The sequence below is a fragment of the Carcharhinus amblyrhynchos genome, chromosome 34 (genome assembly GCF_965287045.1).
Source record: "Carcharhinus amblyrhynchos chromosome 34, sCarAmb.v2.hapA, whole genome shotgun sequence".
Classification (NCBI taxonomy): Eukaryota; Metazoa; Chordata; class Chondrichthyes; order Carcharhiniformes; family Carcharhinidae; genus Carcharhinus; species Carcharhinus amblyrhynchos.
In genome coordinates, this window is record NC_137357.1 from 12,722,980 (window position 1) to 12,745,548 (window position 22,569).

General features: G+C 43.5%; 1 protein-coding gene across 1 annotated transcript in view; it reads right to left on the bottom strand.

Moving 5' to 3' along the window:
- Positions 1–542: 542 nt before the first annotated feature.
- piwil2 (piwi-like RNA-mediated gene silencing 2) overlaps positions 543–22,569 on the bottom strand; it is a 57,289-nt gene continuing 35,262 nt past the window's right edge. Inside the window, exons 13-20 of the mRNA XM_080217270.1 lie at positions 21,158–21,346; positions 18,899–19,000; positions 15,971–16,087; positions 11,148–11,236; positions 8,351–8,456; positions 6,985–7,241; positions 6,144–6,251; positions 543–2,654 (exon numbers count right to left, since the gene is read on the bottom strand). Of these exons, the coding sequence (XP_080073396.1) occupies positions 2,498–2,654; positions 6,144–6,251; positions 6,985–7,241; positions 8,351–8,456; positions 11,148–11,236; positions 15,971–16,087; positions 18,899–19,000; positions 21,158–21,346 (1,125 nt within the window). The 3' untranslated portion in view covers positions 543–2,497. The remainder of the gene's footprint in view (positions 2,655–6,143; positions 6,252–6,984; positions 7,242–8,350; positions 8,457–11,147; positions 11,237–15,970; positions 16,088–18,898; positions 19,001–21,157; positions 21,347–22,569) is intronic.

The following is a 22,569-nucleotide window of genomic DNA, read 5'->3' on the forward strand; positions in this document are numbered from 1 at the left end:
CCAAAAGAATGTGGAGGCTTTGGCGAAAGAAAAGGTTTACCAGGATGTTGTCTTAACTATGAGGAGAGATTGGGTAAACTGGGATTCTTCTCCCTGGAAAGACAGAGGGTGAGGGGTGACCTAATAGAGGTGTATAAAATTATCAAGGGCATAGATAGGGTGAACAGTGGGAAGCTTTTTCCCAGGTCAGAGGTGACAAACACTAAGGATCACAAGTTCAAGGTGAGGGGACAAGATTCAACACAGATGTCAGGGAGATGTATTTTACACAGAGGGTGGTGGGGGCCTGGAATGCACTGCCAAGCAAGGTGGTTGAGGCAGACTCGCTGGGATCGTTTAAGACTGATCTGGATAGTCACATGAACAGACTGGGAATAGAGGGATACAAACGAATGGTCTAGTTGGCCGCAGGAGCAGCACAGGCTTGGGGAGCCGAAGGGCCTGTTTCTGTGCTGTGTTGTTCTTTATTTCCTCATTAAAGACAAACATTAACTGAAAATGTTCAAGGTTCAAGTTGAAGAGTTTGTAATAAAACACCAACAAAATTCTTTCAACTAGCCTTGCAAATCCCTTGTCTTGTGGCACAGAACAAATTCAGGTACATGACTGGTGTGTGTAAGAATAATGCTCCCTTTATTTTTGAGAATTTACAGAGACGATCTTCATTTGGGATCAGATGGCATCAAGATTGGATTAAATGAATGGACTGTTCTTCAGAAGTTCAGTTAGCAATAGGAAAAGGAGGTCACTCCTCCAATATCATTCAAGATCCAGAGACTTAGCCCCAGAATAACAAAGCTTGTAAAAAAAAAACACACAACATAACAGGTATAACCCGACAAGTTTCGTCACAGGTTAAAATCCTAGAATTGCCTATCTACCAGCACAGTGGGAGTACCTACACCACACATATTGCAGCAAACGAAGAAGGCAGCTCGTCACCATCTCCTCAAAAGGGCAACCAGAGATGGGCAATAAACATTCACTCTGTTGACAATGCCCAGGTCCTTAAGGGGTGTGACAATGAAAATTTAAGTATCTTTCAGAGATTAACAGTTCTTCATTATCACAAGCAAATTTCAATGTAAATGCAATTAGCTCATGAAAAAAGGGCAACAAAATTAAACTAAAGATGTAATGACAGCTCTGGGGAAGAGAAAGAAATTCTCATTTGTTGCTGTGTTTGTAATTGAGTTGCTGTTTGGCAGCAGCACCAATCATTTCCTGTGAACAAAAAGCTAAGGAAAGCCCTTGGTCCAGCTCCTTCCAGAAAGCATTCACATCTTGGGCAACTTCTTGTCCCAGAAAAAGAAAAACTAATTTGACACAATAAACGTCCCTTTCACACTGATTAGGTCACAACACATATCCCCTTTTGAAAGAAATGAAAACAGAAACAGCTGGAACTTTGGAGTTCTCTTGTTCCAGACAACAGTGGATCTGTGGAGTGGGCTGATGGAACACCGACTCACTCAATCCGTTTGAGCAAGTGCTGGGGTGGAGTTGACCTTGCATTAGTGGGTACTGTGTAACATTAATCAAGACAGACTGATCTCCCCAAATAGGTCCAATTGTCAGATGAGGTTGAAGAAGAAATGTCCAGATTTCTTTCCCTTCTTATTTTGCCTCTCCTGGGAGATGGGGTGAGGGGCATGTCAATGATATGTGCGTGACAGGCTATCCCGGATAGAGCAGTGGACCTTTTTTCTGCCTGCCATTGTTTGTATGGAAACACCCAGCCGCTGAGGCAGCATCAGGAGAGCAAGGCTGTCCTAAAACAACTATTTTTCTTTTCACGACATGCCAACAATTTCCAGCATCTCCAGTTTTCACTCTGGATGACTAACCCACTCTTGTTGCTACATTCCTCAGTGCAAGGGTTTCAAAGGGCTAAAATAATGTCCTACCTAATCGAGATGAAGATCTGCAGTCCCGGACACTGCAGACTGTTACAGGAATCAGCCGATCACAATGGATGTTTGCTCAGAATAACATAGCCCTTTGGTAGTGATTCCAATTTATACCTCCCCTTTCGCCAAGGCCTTGCTCAAGATCTTCCTCCAGCATTCCTTGAAATTCCTGGATCCCTCCCAAAATTAAGCAAATGGTCAAATGTGCAGCACATTGAAGACAAGCCACATTTTTAGTGTTAAACCCAAAAAGTAAATCTGTTGCATGGTGGGGGGAATGTGTCATTGGCAGCATGAACTGTAAATAATAAAATAAAAACACTGAATAAACACGCAAACCGATTCAGCCCAAACCAATGTTTGCTTGGTTTGTTGCATAAAGCTCATTTCATCATTTCTCCCTAACCACGTGGCACACTGAAAAGGAAAATAGAATGCTTTAATCAGAGAACCCTCTGCATTTGGGATAAGCAAAGTCTCAGAGGAAAGGAACCTCTATCCCACCCTGAACGGGGATCCCATTTTGGGAATGAGTCCTTGGCACGCCACTGTCCCAACAGTTTTCCCACAGTTTGTGCCACCCAGCTTCACAGGTAGAACAGCAGCTCGGACAGCAGGGCGGCCGGCTCCTGGTGTAGAGACCGGCCGCACAGGAAGGCCAGTTTGTGGGCGTATTTGCAGGGCGCCGGTACGCGGATTGTGCCCGACCAGTTCCAGTACAGGTGGCACAGCTTGAAGGTGAGCCTGTAAAAAAAAACACAGCAAGGTTTTCGTTGGGATTAAGCTGATGAGTGACCTCATGGTGCCCAGAATGCATAAGCCAGAAAGAGAAAAATTAAAGAATTGCATTTCGATAGCGCCTTGCACATCCTTAGGCATTCCAAAGCGCTTTACAGCCAATGAAGTAAATTTGAAGTGTCACTGCTGTTATGTACGAAATATGGCAGCCAATTTACGCACAGCAAGCTCCCAAGATCACCAATGTGATCCTGACCAGAAAATCATTAAATGCTATTTGAGAGGTAAATAAGTATTTGCCTCAGCACCGGGAAGAACTCACATGCACTTAGTATCACAAAGGACAGACGAGACCTCAGTTTAACATCTCATCTGAATCATGAAACAACTGACGTTTCAACACTCACAGGAATCATACGAGGCCATTCGGCCCATCACGTCTGCACCGAACACAATCCCACCCAGGGCCTGTCCCTGCAACCCCACATATTTACCTCACTAATCCCCTTAATCTTGGGACACCAAGGGGCAATTTAGCACAGCTAATCTGTGTAATTTCCCGACTGTCAGTCTGGATTGTGTTTATGAGTCTCGAGACTGGCTCTTGAACCATAACCACCTGACTCAAATGCATTAAGTCATGGTGCTATTTCGAATGCAGCTGCACAGTTCTGAGGATAAAAGCTTTCTGCAATTCAAGCCAATCCTAATGCTTGTGTCAGCTATGGATCGCACTCACACCTCGGGTCATAAATCGTGGTTTTAACTCTCGCTTCAGAGACGTGAGCAGATAAACCAATATCACAACGGAGAATACTGCACCATTACTGATGCTCTCTTTTGGACAAGACACGAAACCAAGGCCTCAGTTACCTGTTCAAGTGGATGCAACATAACCTGTGGTAAAGCAGAGGTCTTCTTCTGCATCTGGCCAACATTCAGCCATGATGTGGAGATGCCAGCATTGGACTGGAGTAAACACATTAAGAAGTCTGACAACACCAGGTTTAAGTCCAACCGATTTATTTGATAGTAATATTATTTATTTGATAGCTTGCAGGTGCAGCAGGTGGTCAGGAAGGCGAATGGGATGCTGGCCTTCATAGCGAGGGGGATTGAATATAAAAGTAGGGAGGTCTTGCTGCAGCTGTATAGGGCATTGGTGAGGCCGCAGCTGGAGTACTGTGTGCAGTTTTGGGCGCCGCACCTGCGCAAGGATATTTTGGCCTTGGAGGGAGTGCAGAGGAGGTTTACTAGGCTGATACCGGAGTTGAGGGGGTTGAGCTATGAGGAGAGGCTGAATAAACTAGGCTTGTACTCGTTAGAGTTTAGAAGAATGAGGGGAGATCTCATTGAGACGTATAAGATGATGAATGGGATGGATAGGATAGAGGTGGAAAGACTCTTCCCGCTCAAAAAAGACAGTAGGACTAGGGGGCACAGCCTCAAGATAAAGGGGGGGCAGTTCAGAACGGAGTTGAGGAGGAACTTCTTCACTCAAAGGGTGGTGAATCTCTGGAATTCTCTGCCCGTTGAAGTGGTGGAGGCTGCCTCGCTAAATATTTTTAAGAAGCGGGTTGATGGGTTTTTGATAAGAGAGGGGATTAAGGGTTATGGGGAGAGGGCGGGAAAGTGGAACTGAGCCACGACAGATCAGCCATGATCTTATTGAATGGCGGGGCAGGCTCGAAGGGCCAGATGGCCTACTCCTGCTCCTATTTCTTATGTTCTTATGTAAACTCACAAGCTTGAGGTTCCCCTCTTTGTCAGGTGAAAGAAGAGTTCTGGCCTCAGACAGAGCATATAAAGCACAGACAGTTTACAGATTAGAACACATATCTTTACACCTAACCTGCTATTCAAGTCTTCAAGTAGCTAACAGTGCGAGTGGAAGGAGCACTGAGCACAGGTTAAAGAGAAGTGTATTGTCTCCAGACAGTACAGTGAGGTTTTACAAACCCAGGCAAGTCATGCGGGGGGTTACAGATAGTGCGACATGAACCCCAGATCCCTGTTGAGACCGTCCCCACGTGTGTGGGGCTTGGCTATCAGTCTCTGCTCAGCGACTCTGCGCTGTTGTGTGTCGTGAAGGCCGCCTTGGAGAGCGCTTACCCAAAGATAAGAGGCCAAATGCCCGTAACCACTCAAGTGTTCGCCAACAGGAAGAGAACCTGTGTTCGGTGTAAAGATTCACATTCTAATCAGTGATCTGTAAACTGTCTGTGCTTCATATGCTCCGTCTGAGGTCAGAACTCTTCATTCACCTCACGAAGAGGGGAACCTCAAAAGCTTGAGAGTTTACCATCAAATAAATCGGTTGGACTTAAACCTGGTGTTGTCAGACTTCTTACAACATTCAGCCCTCAGCCAACATCACAGAAAGGGATTGTCTGGCCATTGTCACACTGTTGTGTTTTCATTGTACTTTTCATTGTAATATCTGGCAACAATGACTTGAAAAGCACGTCCAATTTGATCAAGTGCTTTTGATCAAGTAGGATATCCTGAGGATGTTAAAGACAATGTACAAATCCAAAGTGACTAACTTGGGAGGCAGCCTTCCCTTTATTACTTGTGCCTAGGCTAGGAAACCTGACGAGTATTTGGGGATATAATACTGGACCAACAGTGGCTACTGGTGAAAATATTCTAAGATGATACAAGGCTTCAGTATAACTGAAATGGAAATAGATTCCTCAAAGCTGGTGTGAATGACTACATTTTATGGCCTGTAGCTGTGCCACAAGTAAAATGTCATTTCGTCATCATTTGTTATTTTAATCACAGATGCGCTTAAGCGATGAGAGTTCAACTTAGATTTGCATTCCACAGTTCATACAAAATTTTACATTACAAATGTAGAACTGCGTTTAGCCCAGGAATAATCTAATATTTACATAAATCTCACTTCAACAAACCTGACTCCCTTTGCCTTCACTTCTCCCATTTTAACTCCCTGTACCCAGGTGCAATGGAGTAACTGAGTCTCACATTTTTGTGACTGACAATTCTAAAATGCATTCAGCAACCCCTTGGTCAGAAAAAATTCTTTGATTGAATCAACTCTGCTTCCCAGATTTCACTGATGTTTGGTTAATTTGTAATTAATCATACAAAAGATAAAGATGGCATGTACAACTTTAAAATGGAGACTGATTGTTTCTGCATTTTATACCCACCTATAATAATCAGAAGGAGCAAGACTCTGAAATCTTGTGCTACCAAATAAGCCTGTTGGACTTCAACCTGGTGTTGTGAGACTTCTCACTATAATTTGTTTAGCAAGGTTTTTTGCTGTGCTTCAGTTCTGCAGTGTCTTTTAAACCCACTTCGCAACTTGTAGTCTTCATTCTCTCCATAACCAGAATTATGGAGCACAGAATGAGATAGCTCGTACATAAATGTGGAAATCTCACATCCTCAAACTTCTCTTTGTAAAATGTAAAGCTTTTTTTAAAATGTTTTCTATGACATGCTCTGTCCTGCCCACCTTACCTCTGCATGTGGTCAGGGCTGAGCTTCAGGCTGTTGAATACACAGATGTAGTGCGTTGGGATTCCACAACCTTGATGAACAGTGTGGGCCAACAGGAAGAAGTCAGTCCTTAAAAACAGGAAAAGCACAGTGTTGAGAGGAACTTAGCTCACACGACACTGCTTCATGCACAATGGAACTGGTCAGGCAGTGAAGAATGCTAATAGCACAAGAATACAAAGACAGAAAGTGTGCCTAATCCATAGTATGGGCAATTTGTAGCTGCTTCTCAGGTTGGTGAAATGGTTCTGAGACTGGAACACACAGGAAGACAAATTAAGCCAAAGAAAAGAGACTTTGACCTATCAGATTTGAACCCCAACAATACATGCTGGACAACAAGGCTAGCATAAAGTTGGGTGTGAGATAACAGTTTGGTAGGTTTGACAGAATTGACTTTTGGATTCACACCTCAGTTTCTGCTGCTGGTCAGTAACATTTTCTGCCAGATCTTGGATACAGCTTGCAATGGAAAGGTTATTACTCTGAACACCAGGTTTCTCCCATGACCACAATGGACAGGGGTCTTGTTTTAACACATCAGTAAGATCTGCAGTCAGCATCAGCTACATGAGTAAAACTCATGGTTAATGCCTGTGCTTCACACTCCAGAGATCTGCCTCTTACACCTTGCGCTGTGCATGACCAGACCAGAGGGCAGTTCACACAGCAAGCCAGGCAGCAGATCACAGGGCTCCACCAATTCAAGCACAGAATCAGCTGCAGGAAGTGAGGCCTCCCCTGTGTTAACAGTCCCTGGAAACACTGATGCCATGTCGAGTCATGAGTGACTATAGCTCACCATTCTTTGTGGGTGACAGTGTGGTCCATTACAGTTCCAGGAGGTGGCACCTCTAGCCTGCCTGAGCCCGCCTGTGCATACAAATTGGTGCTGATCCTCTTCTGCACCACAATCACCATCATTTTTGGGTGATAATCGCTGAACACCTCAAAGCACTTCAAAAGTTGAGGCAGTTCGTAGTCTGTTACTGTATTCAGCTGGCCATCAGATACTCCATCCCGGTACACGGCTATCTTCTCTGGGAGACAGTGGTTTATCTAAGGGTGAAGAGACAGCGTGTCAGCATATGTCAGACCCCAGCCATTCTGCTCACTGCAGCCAGTCAATGCCACCAGCATTCACCCACTTCAATCCAGGGCCACATCCTGCTCATGTTGAACACAAGAGGGAGGTGAAAAAAACAGAAGAAGGGACAAGAAGGGAGAGATACTATACACTGGAACTAGAGGAACAGCAGAGTTGATGCCTTCTATCCCTGCCCATTCTAAGCAGATGCCTTGTACCCATGCCTACTGTGAATGTCGGGAAGGGTACACTGTTTAAATAATTCATGGTGCCATGTGCCATTTACACCCCTTCTATATTTCAGAACTGTTTCCCTGCTGTCACCATAGTTATTACCTGTGAATCTTCCGTCACCAGACTACTTCCTTCAGAGGGGGAGGTGATGGCCTCGTGGTACGATCGCGAGTATAATCCAGAAACTCAGCTAATGTTCTGGGGACCTGAGTTTGAATCCCACAATGGCAGATGGTGGAATTCGAATTCAGTAAAATAAAAATCTGGAATCTATTGATGACCATGAAACCACTTTCGGAAAAACCCATCTGGGTCACTAATGTCCTTTTGAGAAAGAAATCTGCTGTCCTCACCCAGTCTAGTCTCCTTGTGACTCCAGAGACATAGCAATGTGGTTGACTCTCAACTGCCTTCCAAGGGCAATGAGGGATGGGCTATAAATGCTGGCCAGACAACGACATCCATGTCCCACAGATGAATAAAATCAAATGTCAGCATTGACTAGCTTCCTTTCTGACAGGGGCAAAAGAGAATCCTTCCCCGACCCCAGGGAGGCCGGTAGATTCTCCCACATCTTCAGGCTCTGGTATCACCATGTTGAATTTGAAGGCGATTTACGGTGACAGAGAAATAAAAGACATTCTGACTGGGAGCAAACTCTGCGCACAAAGACTAGTTAAGCAGCCTGATCCTGAACAACGATCGAAAAAGGATAAAAACAAAGGCAGATGGAAGAACCCTCTGAGACGAGCTTGTCTCCAACCTATTGTGTTAGATAAGGTCGATTACAATACAGAAATACTGAAAGGTGTGCAGCATGTTGACTTGTGGTTCCTTTGCTGACTACCTCGTAATATTTCTTCAGGGATGCCACCATACAAATCTTTAAGCCGTCAATGATTTCCTGATTGGGCATCTGAAATGCCACTTTCGAGAACCATTTGGTCATTGACCTGGTAAAAGAAACACAGAATGAGTGAAATTGCAGCCCCTTCACCTCAGCAACCAATCTTACTCCACGCCCTTACACCCGGTAATGTAACTGCAAATTTATTCTGCTGTAATCCTATTGCGTAGCCTGAGTTTTCAGCTGTACGGAGAGGTGGTCGAGATCAAGCTCCTGTATGCCTCACCACATCTTATCAAGTGATGGGCAACCCGAGGAAATTAGGACCAATGTTTCAGGAGGATTCTACTCGAGAATGTGGGATTGCTGAAATTACTCGCAACAACATGACACATTTATGTCATAAAATTCCTTGAACAGGAACTTGTCTCGGACCAATAGCAGAATTCTCGGCACTCTCAGGAAGTCATGGGCTCATATCTTGTATCAATAATCCAGGCTGGCATTCTGTGTGGAGTTCACACATTCTCCCCAAGTCTGAGTGAGTTTCCTCCAGGTGCTCTGGTCTCCTCCCATTCTCCAAAGGTGTGTGGGTTAGATGGATTGACCATGCTAAATTGCCCCTTATTATCAGGGGGTTAGTAGGGTAAATAAGCAGGGTTGTGGGGATTGGGCCTGGGTGGGATTGTGGGCATTGCAGACTCGATGGGCTGAATGGCCTCCTTCTGCACAATAGGGACTCTGTGACTCCAGTCCAGTGGTGAGAGTGTGTTGTATTGTCCACAATTTAATAATTCAGACTTAAATGTATTTACTTTTTTATCTTATTTGTGGGACATGGGAGTCACCGGCTGGCTAGCATTTATTGCCTATCCTTAGTTGCCCAAGGGCAGTTGAGTGTCGGCCACATTGCTGTCGCCCTGGAGCCACATGTAGGCCAGATCGGGTAAGGATAGCACATTTCCTTCCCTCAAGGGCATTAGCAAACCAGATGAGACACCAGACCGGAGGTTCTAGCTACTCTAGATTGCAATGCTCTATTTTCAACAAGGAAGATTTTCCATGGCATCTTTAGTCATATTTATCCCACAATGAATATTTCAAATATACATTATCTGATTATTCTGATTGTAGGACCTCACTGCATGCAAATCGCTACCATTACAACTGCAAGTGAACACACTCCAAAACACCTTCTTTAACTGGAAACCACTTAGTGCTGTGAAAAACTGTGAAAACGTGCAGACTCCACACCGACAGTGACTCGAGCTGGGAATTGAACCCGGGTCCTTGGCGCTGTGAAGCAGCAATGCTAACCACTGTGCCACCCATGCCGATTCTGCTTCAGTTAACCAGCCAATCTTCCATCCTTGTCAATATGTTATGCCCTGCATTATCAACTTTTATTTTTTGTAACACCTTTTGGTGGAGCAGCTTATCAAATGCCTTCTGGAAATCTGAGTACAGTACATCTACGGGTTCCCTATTATCTACTGCACCTATTGCTTTTTCAAAGAACACCTATAAGTTGTTTAAACATGATTTCCCATTCACAAATCTATGTTAACTCTGCCCGATTACCTTGAATTTATCTCAGTGCCCTATTGTAATGTCTTGAAGAATAGCTTTGAACATTTTCCTGATAAACGTTAGGCTAACTGGCCTATAGTTTTTTGCTTTGTCTTTTCCATGTTTGAATAAAGCAGCTACATTAATTATTTGCCGTGTTGATGGAAGTTACTCCCTGAATCTAGGGAATTTGGAAGACTAAACACAGTGCATCAACTATTGCAGTTGCCATTTGTTTTTAACATGTTAGGATGAAATCCCTCAGGCTGAGGGACTTGTTAACCTGCAGTTCCAGCCATTTGTTACATACACCTACCCTGGTGATTGTAATTTTGAGTTCCTCCTTGTCTTTCAATTCCTGATTTACGGACGTTTCTGGGATGTTACTTGTATCCTCTATTGTGAATACCGACTGCTGCTAAATACCTACTCTATTCACCTGCCATCTCCTTATTTTCCATTATTTATTCCCCAGATGCACTTTCTATAAGACCAATGCTCACTTTAACTCTTTTCTCAAGGATCTATAGAAACTCTTATCTGTCTTCAGATTTCTATCCATCTTTCTCTCAGACTTGAATTTTTCCCTCTATTAATCTTTTAGTCATTCTTTGCTTTTACATTCTGTCCAATGTTCTGACATGCCACCCATCTTTGTGTAATCATATACTTTATCTGCAAAACTGATACCATCTTTAACTTTTTTCAGTTACCCACAGACCTTTGGTTCTCCCCTTGGAATCTGTCTTTGATTGGAATGCATCTACTGTGTTCTGTAATATCACCTGAAATGTCTGTCACTCTACCTCTATTGAGTTATCTCTTTACACAAATTGCCAGTTCTCTTTTCTTGCTTTCATAACTGCGCTTACTCAAGTTTAAGATGTTAGACCCACTCTTATCTCTCTCAATGAAAAGTCCATCATATCATAATCACTGCTACCTATGCGCACCTTCATTAATTAATCCCAGGTCAGGCATAGAATTAATAAACAGAGCCATAGAAACAACCCAGACAGTTTTCTCTTCCTCTCAAGCAAGGGCTGCTTGGTCCTTGCAGCTTCTACAGCACCTCAGCTCACTCATGATGGATTTTCCTTATCCAAATGCAGAGCCACTGAATGGCAGTATTTGATATCATTCTCAGAAAGATCCCTTGGAAAGAAATAGTGTTTAAAACAACATCAGAGAGTCACACAAGTAATCCAAAGTAGCAGCAGGGACTTACTTATTCATGCTGGCAACAAACCCAACAACGGACTGCTTGCCCCTGACAGGGTCATGGTATACATCCATTCCGATCACCATCAGCTGCTTCTGAAATAGGGAAGACACACAAAGTGAGCACAGGGTCATGCTGATAGTTCACTATTATATTAATCTCAGCAAGGCCAGGAGTTATTTCCTAACACCAGATCTGACAGCAACTTGATAAAGATTATCAGTGAATGGCAGATATCTGTTCGAGGCAAAGGGCACAGATACAATTCAGCAGCTTTTATGTGTAGAGGCCAGCTAGACCCCCGAGCCTGTTCCACTGCCAATGAAATCATTGCTGATCTGCAACCGAAATTCATCTATTTATTCTGGCCCCTCAATCCCTCAATACTCGAACAAACACAAGATTATGAAGCAAATAGCTAAGAATGAATCAAGGAAGTTGTTTCCACTGGCAGGTGAAACTAGAACTCGGGGGCAGAGCCTCAAAATAAGGGGAAGCAGATCTAAGTTGAGGAGGAACTTCTTCACACAAAGGGTTGTGAATCTGTGGAATTCCCTGCCCAGTGAAGCACTTGAGGCTACCTCTGATTGTTTTTCAGGCAAGGATAGATAAATTTTTGAACAATAAAGAATTAAGATTACTATGAGCAGGCTGGTAAGTGGACCTGAGTCAATGAAAAGATCAGCCATGAGCTTACTGAATGGCAGAGCAGGCTCGAGGGACCAGATGGCCCGTGCTCCTTGTTCTTATGTTCTTAAATTAAACATTAGGAGCAGAAATGGGCCTTTCAACCCTTCAAGCCTAGTCTGCAATTTGATAAAATCATGGCTGATCTGACTGTGGTCTCAACTCTAACTTCCAGTCTATGTCCCCCATATTCTTTGTCAATCAACAAGCTATCTCACTCAGTCTTAATGATAATTAATGACCCTGCCTCCAGAGCACTCTGAGGAAGAGAAATCCAGATTGACGATCTCAGCAAAAAAATCTCCTCACCTCCGTTTTAAATGGGACACCCCTCATTTTTCAACTTTGTCCCCCACAGTCTAGTCTCTCTCATAAGGGGATATATCCTCTCAGCACCCACCTTGTTGAGTCCCTTCAGGATCCAATATATTTCACTAACATCACCTCTCGGTTTTCCAAATTCTAGTAGAGACAGGTCCAGCCTTTCTTCGCTACTTAACCCTTTCACCCCAGGAATCAGTTCAGTGAACCTTCTCTGAACTATGTCTCATGCAATTATGCCATTCTAAGGAGACCAAAACTGTACACAGTACTCCACATGTGGTCTCAACAACACCTGTCACAAAATTTCCCTTGCATAAACAAGAACATTCCATTGCCTTTCCAGTCATTTGTTGTACCTGCATACTAACTCTGTATATCCATGGACCAGCACACCCAAATTCTGCAATATCTATTCATTTAAACAACATACTGCTTTCCTATTCTAAACAAACTATTTTAACATGAACAATGGCTCTTTACAGAAGATAATTCCAAACTTCCGTCACCCTCCTCAGGGAGCAGTTTAATTCCTGAAAGGTCTTTTATTTTACAGCACTAAGTGTTTAAAATGGTTTCAGCACATTTAACTAACAGTCCAATTCCATTCCAACACCTTGATTGAACATGCAGTGCATTCCAAATAATAACTGCTTGCTAATTTAAAAGTTTTTCATCATGTCACCATTGCTTCTTTTATAATCAAAGTTGTTGAGGTTTACAGCATGGAAACAGGCCCGTCAGCCCAACTTGTCCTTCCTGCCCCGTTTTTACCACGAAGCGAGTCCCAATTGCCCACATTTGGCTGGCATCCGTATATTCCCATCTTACCCAAGTAACTGTCTGAACGCTTCTTAAAAGATAAAATTGTACCCACCTCTACTACTGGCAGCTTGTTCCAGACACTCACCACCCTCTGAAAAAAATTGTCCCTCTGGACACTTCTGCATCTCTTCCCTCTCACTATCAACCTATGCCCTCTAGTTTTCAACTCCCCTACTTTGGGAAAATATATTGACTATCCAGCTGATCTATGCCCCTCATTATTTTATAGACCTCTGTAAGATCATTCCTTAGCCTTCGATGCTCCAGATAAAGTCATCCCAGTCGATCCAGCCTTTCCTTACAACTCAAACTATCAAGTCGGGAAGCATCCTAGTAAATCTCTTCTCGTTCAATAATATCCTTTCTATAATAGGGTGACCAGAATTGCACACAGTATTCCAAGTGTGGCTTTACCAATGGCTTGTACAACTTCAACAAGGCATCCTAACTCCTGTATTCAATGTTCTGACAAATGAAAGCAAGCATGCCAAATGCCTTCTTCACCACCTTGTCCACCTGTGATTCCATTTTCAAGAGTTATGAACCTGTATCTCTCTAACTCTTTGTTCAATAACTCTCTCAAATGTCCGACCATTAACTGAATAAGTCCTGCCCTGGTTGTTCGACCAAAATGCATCACCTTGCATTTATCTCAATTAAACTCCACCTGCCATTCATCAGCTCAATTGATCAAGATCCCGTAGCAACTCGAGATAACTTTCTTCACTGCCCACTATGCCACCAATCTTGGTGTCATCTGCAAACTTACTAACCGTGCCTTGTATAGGCTCATCCGAATCATTCATACAAGTGACAAATAACAGTGGACCCAGCAATGATCTGAGACACACCGCTGGTCACAGGTTTCCAGTTTGAAAAATACCCCTCTACAGCCACCTGTCATCAAGCCAATTGTGTTTCCAATTGGCTACCTCACCCTGGATCCGGTGAGATTTATACCTTTAAAGACCTTTGATAAGTTACCACATGGTCAGTTTTTGCATAAATCTGTGCTCTCATTCTGTCTCCTATCAGTGGGAAAAGCTTTTCCCACTCTATTCTGTGCAGTCCCCCTATTTTGAAGGCACTTCACCAATTTCCTCTCAACCTTCTCTGTTTCACTTGAAGGAGAAAGCAATCAGAACTGTCGGCCTTTGTTCCCATGAGTGAGCAGGTTGTGGATTTGAGACTGAGGCTGGAACCCTGAGCATCGAATCCAGGCTGATATCGCCAGTGCAGTACGAAGCCAGGGCTACACTGTCGCAAACTCCATTTTTCATGTGAAACATGGTCTCACTGCTGTCTTGGGGAAAATATTTATCCCTCTTCCAACAGAAGTACAACTGATGATCAAACATGTTTCTCTTTAGTTTGTGGGATCTTGCTGTGTGCAAGTTGGTTGCTATGTTTCCCACTTTATACTTGTGATAAAACTTCAGAACTGTTTGTTTCTGAAATTCAGAGAGACGTGGGATCTCTTACTGGAGCCAACTCAGTGCTGCTGCTTCAAGGGGCAAGGTAAAGACTAACATTCCTTTCAGAGGGAGAAACACTGTCGACAAATGTCACAGTCTAGCGACTGAAACTCAGTTGTGGGAAGACGGTTAAATGCATAAATCTAATGTACTGGGCAACGTACATGTGAAAGGAGTAAGTTCAACGATAAGACAACAACACTCGTTCATACACAAGATGTTTGCTCTGTAACTTGCCTCTGAGTTAATTACCGTGTGCCATGAAGACTGTAGTTTTAGGCATTTAATACAGGGGCAGCTTCATCAGTGTCTGTGCTCCCAGGACAGCTGCAGTCAAGGTGGAACATATTGTGGTGCCACCCAGATTTAATAACAATTTGATAGTTTGCAGACACAGATTGTTAATACAGTAATGCAGTCTACAGTAAAGCTTTTCATTTATTACACAGTGGGTAATATGGTTCTGTGAAAGCACTTGTGTAATAACTGTTTTGGATGTGTTTCACCCTCTGAATATTACTGAGCTATCAAAATTTTACAAATCAAGCCTCAGGGCAACTCAGATGGAGAATGTCACTGAATCTGAACCAAAACCAGATTGTCCATCTGGGTGTGATACTGGCCCCAGAAAACTGGTGGGTATCCCTTCTGTTCTTGTAAACAGTCTAATGAATGTATTACAAAAGCGGATGGACAGGTTGGGGCCATGGTTTAATGTCACATCTCAAAGACAGCACATCTGACCAGACTACTTGACCACTCCCTCAGGACTGCACTGAAGCCAACGCCTTTTCTTTCTCAGAAGACTGAGGAAATTTGGCATGTCAGCTGCAACTCTCACCAACTTTTACAGATGCACCATATAAAGCATTCTTTCTGGTTCTATCACAGCCTGGTAGGGCTCCTGCTCTACCCAAGACTACAAAGGACTACAAGTCATGAATGTAGCCCAATCCATCAAGCAAACCAGCCTCCCACCCATTGACTCTGTCTACACTCCCAGCTGCCTTGGCAAAGCAGCCAGCATAATTAAGGATTCTATGCACCAGACACACTCGCTTCCCCTCCTTCTTTTGGAGAAAAGATACAAAAGTCTGAGTCACGCACTAACTGACTCAAAAATAGCCTCTTCCCTGCTACAGTCAAACTTTTGAAAGGACTTACCGAACATTAAGTTGATCTTTCTCTAAGCTGTAGCAACTATAACACTACATTCTGCACTCTCATTTCCTTCTCCATGAATGATATGTTTTGTCTGTATAGCACGCAAGAAACAATACTTATCACTGTATCCCAATACATGCGACAATAATAAATCAAAGCAAAGCTTCAGCCACAGTCTTGAGTATCTGCTCTTGATTTAGAATGGTGGCTTGATCTCACAACCTTCAAACAAAGAGGTGGGAGTGCTGCTCATTGAATCTAACTGATACTCAAGTCTGCAGCCCTGGCGACATTGAAACCACTTGCATCCAATGGTACAGCAATGAGTGAGTTTGGAATCAAGGTAGGTGCACTCACCAGTGGTATATCCACACCCCACAGCTCTCCACCCAGCTTGCAGTTGATCTGTAGCAGGATCTTTTGGCAGATGCTTCTCATCCTAGCAGTCTGAGAGATGGTTCTCACATTAATCACCTGGAGGGGTTCAAATCAGCATCACATTACATCATGAACATGTCGATGCCAGTCCATGCCAAGTCCTTTCAAGAATCATGGGGTAGATTGCCATTTCTTGGCATGCGCAGTACTGGGTAATGTGGACACAGGATAAAAACGAAAAGCAGGCACAGAAATCCCTCAATTTCTATTTCATTAATTGCTTGCAATGTCAGGAAGGCTCCTGACTGGGACATGTTGCCCTTGCCACCTCATTCTCATTAACTCATTGCAACCACTATATCCAGCCAGTCCAGATCCATTGAAATATTTTGAACTCATTTATCTTTCCTCATCCTACTTGATTCCTTCACTGTCACCACCCTGCGTTCCTCCAAGAACAAATCAGGTTATTTTCATTAGACCAGAAGTGGGAATGTTGGCTGATGATTGCATAAGATTAGCGCCATTCGCGACGACTCAGATACAGAAGCAGCCCATGTTCAAATGTGACAAGATCTGGACAATATCCAGGCTTGGGCTGACAAGTGGCAAGTACCATTTGCGCAACACAAATGACTATCACCAATAAGAGACACTCTATCCATTGCCCCTTAACATTCAATGGTGTTATCATCCTCCACTGTCAACATTCTTAGGGTTACCATTGACCAGAAACTCAGTTCAATATCCTGATCCCTCTTTCCTCCCATATCCCTTGAGCCCCAAGAACTATATCGAATTTCTTTTGAAACCAAACAATGTTTTGACCTCAGCTACATTCTGTGGGAGTGAACTCCACACATTCACCACCCTGTGTGAAGAAATTTCCCCTTACCTCAGTTCTAAAAGGTTTACTCCTTATCCTCAAGTTATGAACTCTAGTTCTGGACCTCCACCATTGGGAACATTCTTTGAATCTACTCTGTCTAACCCAGTTAGAATTTTTTAAATTTCTTTGAGATCCCCTCTCGCTCTCAACTCCAGGGAATATAATCTTAACCAACTTGGTCTTTCCCCATAGGGCAAACCTGCCATCTCAGGAATCAGCCTGGTAAACCTTTGTTGCACTCCCTCTATATCAATGACATCGTTCCTCAGATAAGGACACCAAAACTGCACACAATACTTCAGGTGTGACCTCACCAACATAGTACACAATAGCAGAAAAACATCCCTATCCTGATACTCAAACCCTCTTGCCAAGAAGGTCAACATACCATTTGCCTTCTTCACTGCCTGAAGTACCTGCACCATTACTTTCAGTGACTGATGCATGAGGACTCCAAGGTCTGATTGAGTATCCTCTCAATTTACACAATCTGTTTTCTGATAATTGCTCCCAAAGTGGATAACCTCACATTTATCCACATTACACTGCATCTGCCATGCAGATGCCCACTCACTCAGCCTGTCCAAATCATGCTGAAGCATGTCTGCATCCTCTTCACAGCTCACCCTCCCATCCAACTTTCTATCATCTGCAAATCTGCACTCTGGAGTAGTGTGTCCAGTTTTGGTCTGCTTATTTGAGGAAGGATGGGGAGGCACTGGAGGCAGTTCAGAGAAGATTTGCCAGATTGATTCCGGCAATGGAAGGTTGAAGTATGAGGAGAGACAGCAATGGCAGTCATGAGTTAGAACCTCAAGGGTCAACAGACACTTGTAGGATCTTTGGGGAAGGGGGCGGGTTGTTTCTTATAACCACACAAGGAAGGTCACACCACGACGTATTCATCCAACTCATGTATTCTTTCCCCTAGTCATAACGTTCGTTGAGGAACAAGACTGAGAGGCTGTATAAAGAAGCAGAGAAACTTGCCCTTAGGCAGTCACTACTGCATCACTGCCTTGTCCAACTGGTTGTATTTCCATTGATCATCATTCATTCTCAACTGCGTGGCTTGCATTTGCACTGCTCAATGATGTCTGCCCCTCCTCAACCCAGCTCCTCAGTCTATCCAGTTCCTCCAAGGTTTGATCAGTCTGTTCCTTTTTTTTTCGCACTTCCATGTGATGCACAAAGTTCCATTTCCACTTCCAACTTCGCTTGAAGAGGTATGAAACTACAGTGAGTAAATCAAGTAAGAAGTCTCACAACACCATCTCCACATCATAATCAAGTGGAATTAGTCATTAGCTATCATTTGATCAGAAAAGCTCAAGGCTGAATGTCCTCCACCGCTCCTTTTAATGTGTTACTTAGCAACAGCTCAACAGTAACCTCGGATTGTAATATATTTAAAAGGGTAATAGAATCATAGAATCCAACAGTGGAGGCCATTCAGCCCATCAAGTCTGCACCAATCACAATCTCACCCAGGCCCTATCCCCATGCATTTTCCCTAAATAGTCCCCTTGAACTAGGTTCAATTTAGCACGGCCAATCCACCTAACCTCCACATCTTTGGAGTGTGGGAGGAAACTGGAGCACCCAGAGGAAACCCAAGCAGACAGGGAGAGAACATACAAACTCTACACAGTGACCCAAGCCGAGAATCGAAGCCGGATCCCTTGTGCTGTGAGGCAGCAATGCTTTAAGAGATGATTGCCTGATTTGATGGTCACGTCGTTAAGATGTTGACAGAGGCTGCTGTTTTACTTGGTTTGTTCTCTGCACAGGGCATATATTGATTGTTAGTTTGAATCTGTGCATGCAAATCACATCCTTTTTTTTGTTTAAAACCCACAACCCTCACATAGATTGGACATTACACAGACACTGCAGTTTCAGGGACAATTGCTGCCCAATGGCAACAGTGGAATGTCAAGGCTTCAAAAAGGTGTATGTGGTTAAGGTATTTCCACCATCACCAGGAGCTTCCAGCTGGACAGCAAATTAACTCCTACCTGTGAGGAGACCGGAGATTGCACACAGCAGAGTTTCTTAATGGCATGGTACAGGTCGTCACGGTTTCCAGTCACAATGCACACTACAATCTTAACCGAGCCCTATGAACATGAAACAGAAGTGTGACATTGTTAAATTTGTTATCGGACAACAAATTTTATGAAATTGGGCACACAATATGGCAGCAGACTAAAGTTACACTCAGCCTCTCCACTAAAAATCACAAAGTAACAGACACCAATCAGCAGGCAAGAGCATGCTTTTAGAATGCAAATGAGGGCTCGCACACAAGGGAAGCTGGACAGGATGGCACCTACAGGAACTAAATCCCCACCCCATCAAAATCAGCACTTGTAAAACTGTCAAACAACTCATGGAGACACCTGAAATCAGCATAGCTAAGGAAACATTCCTGGCCCGTCAAAACCTCTTTTGAGATCAATGACACACCTATGGTTCAAACCCCAAGAGTTTCTAGACCATTAATAACCAGACAAAACAATTAACACACACTTAAAACAATTTCCTCAACACTTGAAAAACATCAAGACAGGATGGCTAAGGTCAAATACTGTAAACAAAGTATGAGCATTTGAATCGCATACTGCGAAGTTCAGGTTTACTATAGCCTGCTGCAAGGGACTGTTAGAGCGTTTTCGGGACAGTCCGATTGTACGTCCTGACTACGCTTCTCCGTCGACGTACAAGAAAATAAAGCTGAGCCGTTACTGAACTTCACCCCGAGTCCGTAGTGGTCGATTTGCCCACTCGCGCTAACAAATTGATCTGAAATTTCACATTATTTGACTTGAATAACGTTTTGGGCTCAAGTGTTAGGGTACCAGATCAGAAACCCCTAGGTTTATGATGAAGCCATAGTCGACTCCAACAATTTCTTTCTTTTGGCATTAGTGGCAGGATAACATGTTTCACTCCAGGTATGGTTCCGCTGACAGACCAGGAAGCTTTTATCAAAACAAACTTTACTGAACACAGTATAACTATAACAAATTAATTAGCTTAACCTTTAATAATTGAACAATACATACGTGAGAAAACACAATTCTTAACTGCTAACCTTTCACTGTGAGTTCCAATCGAGCAATATTTCACTGCTAGACTTGAACCCCTCTTGAGCAATACCAAGTTATAATTTGAGCAAATCATCGGGATACTTGCTTTGGTTTACGTTACCAGGCTTGGAGCGTTCAGAAAGCCCATGGAGAAAGAGGCAAACAGAGAGACATGGCTTTCTCTTGGCAGCCCCAGCAGCGACTACTCTTGGCTTAAAATGAAAATCAAACTGTTTCTTTCCTACGAGCTTAACTTCTCCCATTAATCACATGACTCTATCCCTGTCAACCATCCAAATCAAAATTCACATAAGACTCTGCATATCTAGTCTATAATCTCAGGAGAACCTACATAAACAAAAGGTCCATTAACTGTACAAAGTTACACTTCCCTAGCTCAAGTCAATAATTAGTGTGTGTTCTTAGCCATTTGCTACCTGTTTAGTAGACAAATGGACTCTTGTAACAAAGCACTTCCACTTAAAGCAGCCCCACTTTAAACACAAAATATATCAAGGTAGCCCACTATCATCACAATAGTGACAGGACAATAAAACCCATCCTCCACTGCCAGGTTCAGGGGTGAGTACTGACATATTCACTCACAGCATGGGAGGCCCAAAGTTCAGCTTCTCCTAGTCAGCCCCAACTTGTCTTCACCAAAGCCTTTAATGGAACAGTTCGATATTTCTTAAGCTCCAGAGACGGGGAAATAAACTGCAGTTGCTCATGTCTCACATCCTCGGGTCATCCCACAGGCATTAATTTGCTGCAGCTACTGGAATTATTGCTGTGGATACAAACAGCGCATCCGATTTCAGCAGCACAATGCCACAGATAGTCAAACGCTTGTCGAATCTGCCTTTGCATTTCAGGCATAAATATTGGGGAGAAACTGCTGACCTTTCATGTGACGGAGCTCTCTATGACCACCTGAAAGGACAGACATGGCTTAATCTCTGATCTGCAAGACGATGGGCCATAATTTTGTTGGCGTGGCAGTGGCGGATTATGATCCGCACCAATTTACCTGCATGTGAATTTGTAAGCACGTTTCATTCGATCTTCCTGACTCAGTGGAGTCAGTAAATTGTCCTATACAGCTGCACACAAATAATACACTGCTCAGAACAGGAGGTTCACTCCAGCCCAGACACAAAAGTACAAGAGTAACTTGCAACTTACGTTGCTCTCCAAATGCGACTGTAGAGTTCGGATATAGGTCTGTGTGCGATCATCCTTCAGCTCAACGTACGCGGGCTGCTGGAAGGGCATTCCAATGGGTTCCGCCACCTTGGACATAAAGCTGACCAGATCCTTGGCATGTGTGGCACTTTGCTTGGTGTAAAAGAGAGCCCAACAGTGTAATGGGGCCTGTGCTCAAAGTAAGAAAGCCAACATTCAGCAGCAGCATTTTACAAAGAAAACTCCTCCTGCTTTTGCATGAAGTTGTGGGTTTAAGTTTCACTCTATGCTAAGCACAAAAATCTAGGGCCGCATTTCAGCGCTGCTCTACCACAGGGTGCCATCTTTTAGATCTGATGTTGAACTATGCAGAGACTGGCCCTACATGACCTTTCATGTGGATGTAAAGTTTCTATGGCATTTATGGAAGAGCAAGAGGAGTTCCCCCACACAGAACATTATTCCTGGCCAATAATTATCCCTCAAACAATTCATAAGAAAAGCTATCATCTGGTCATTTCTGTGGAAGATTGCTCAGTATAGCCTGGCAACTCTGTGTCCAATGTTATAAGTGCCTGCACTTCAAAAACACTTCATCAGTTGTGAAGGGCTTTGCACAATTGGGAGGTTGTGAAAGGCTTTGTCTCCATCCAGGTTTTTTAAAAGCTCATCTGCCTCACACCTGCTTCATCTCCCCACCACAAGCATTACTTTTACTCAATATTTCACATTCTAAGTGCATGGCAAAGTTCAAAGTTTAACCAATTCAATACTGTATTTCGTGCACTGAAACCAGTGAAAACCAAGTACAGATGGATGCACATCAGATGATCTTGCAGCTCACTCATAGCATCAAGAACTTGTTTATTCTGGAGTCTGTAAGAGATGGAAAACTTGAGCACTAAACTCATGACACCAATCAAGATTGAGGTTAGAAAGAGGTTAAGAGTAGATTTAAACTTGGCAGCCTTGTGCACTCCTAAATCTTAGAATCCTTACAGGTCAAGGAGAAGCCATTTGGCCCATCCAACTTGCACTAACAATTCTGTCCAAGCACTATTCCTGTCACCCTATTTAGTCTGCAAATTCCCTTGACACTAAGGGGCAATTTCGTATTGATCAATCAACCCAACCCACACATCATTGGACTGAGGGGGGAAACCAGAATTGCCCAATGCTGGAATTGAACCGGAGTCCCTGCCAGGGCTAATCACTGTGCTACCCAAAACAACAAAATCGCGTTCTGGAGTTCTACATGTGAAAGCACTTCAGGAACAGTGGTTGAGTCAGAAACTAGGCCAATTTCAACCCTGGATACAGGTGGGAAGGGAAGCTGTGACCTAGAAATGTTATTTGGACTAAATGCATGCATGGCTATACGCCTGAGATTTCTTCTTAGATGCATAATTGCA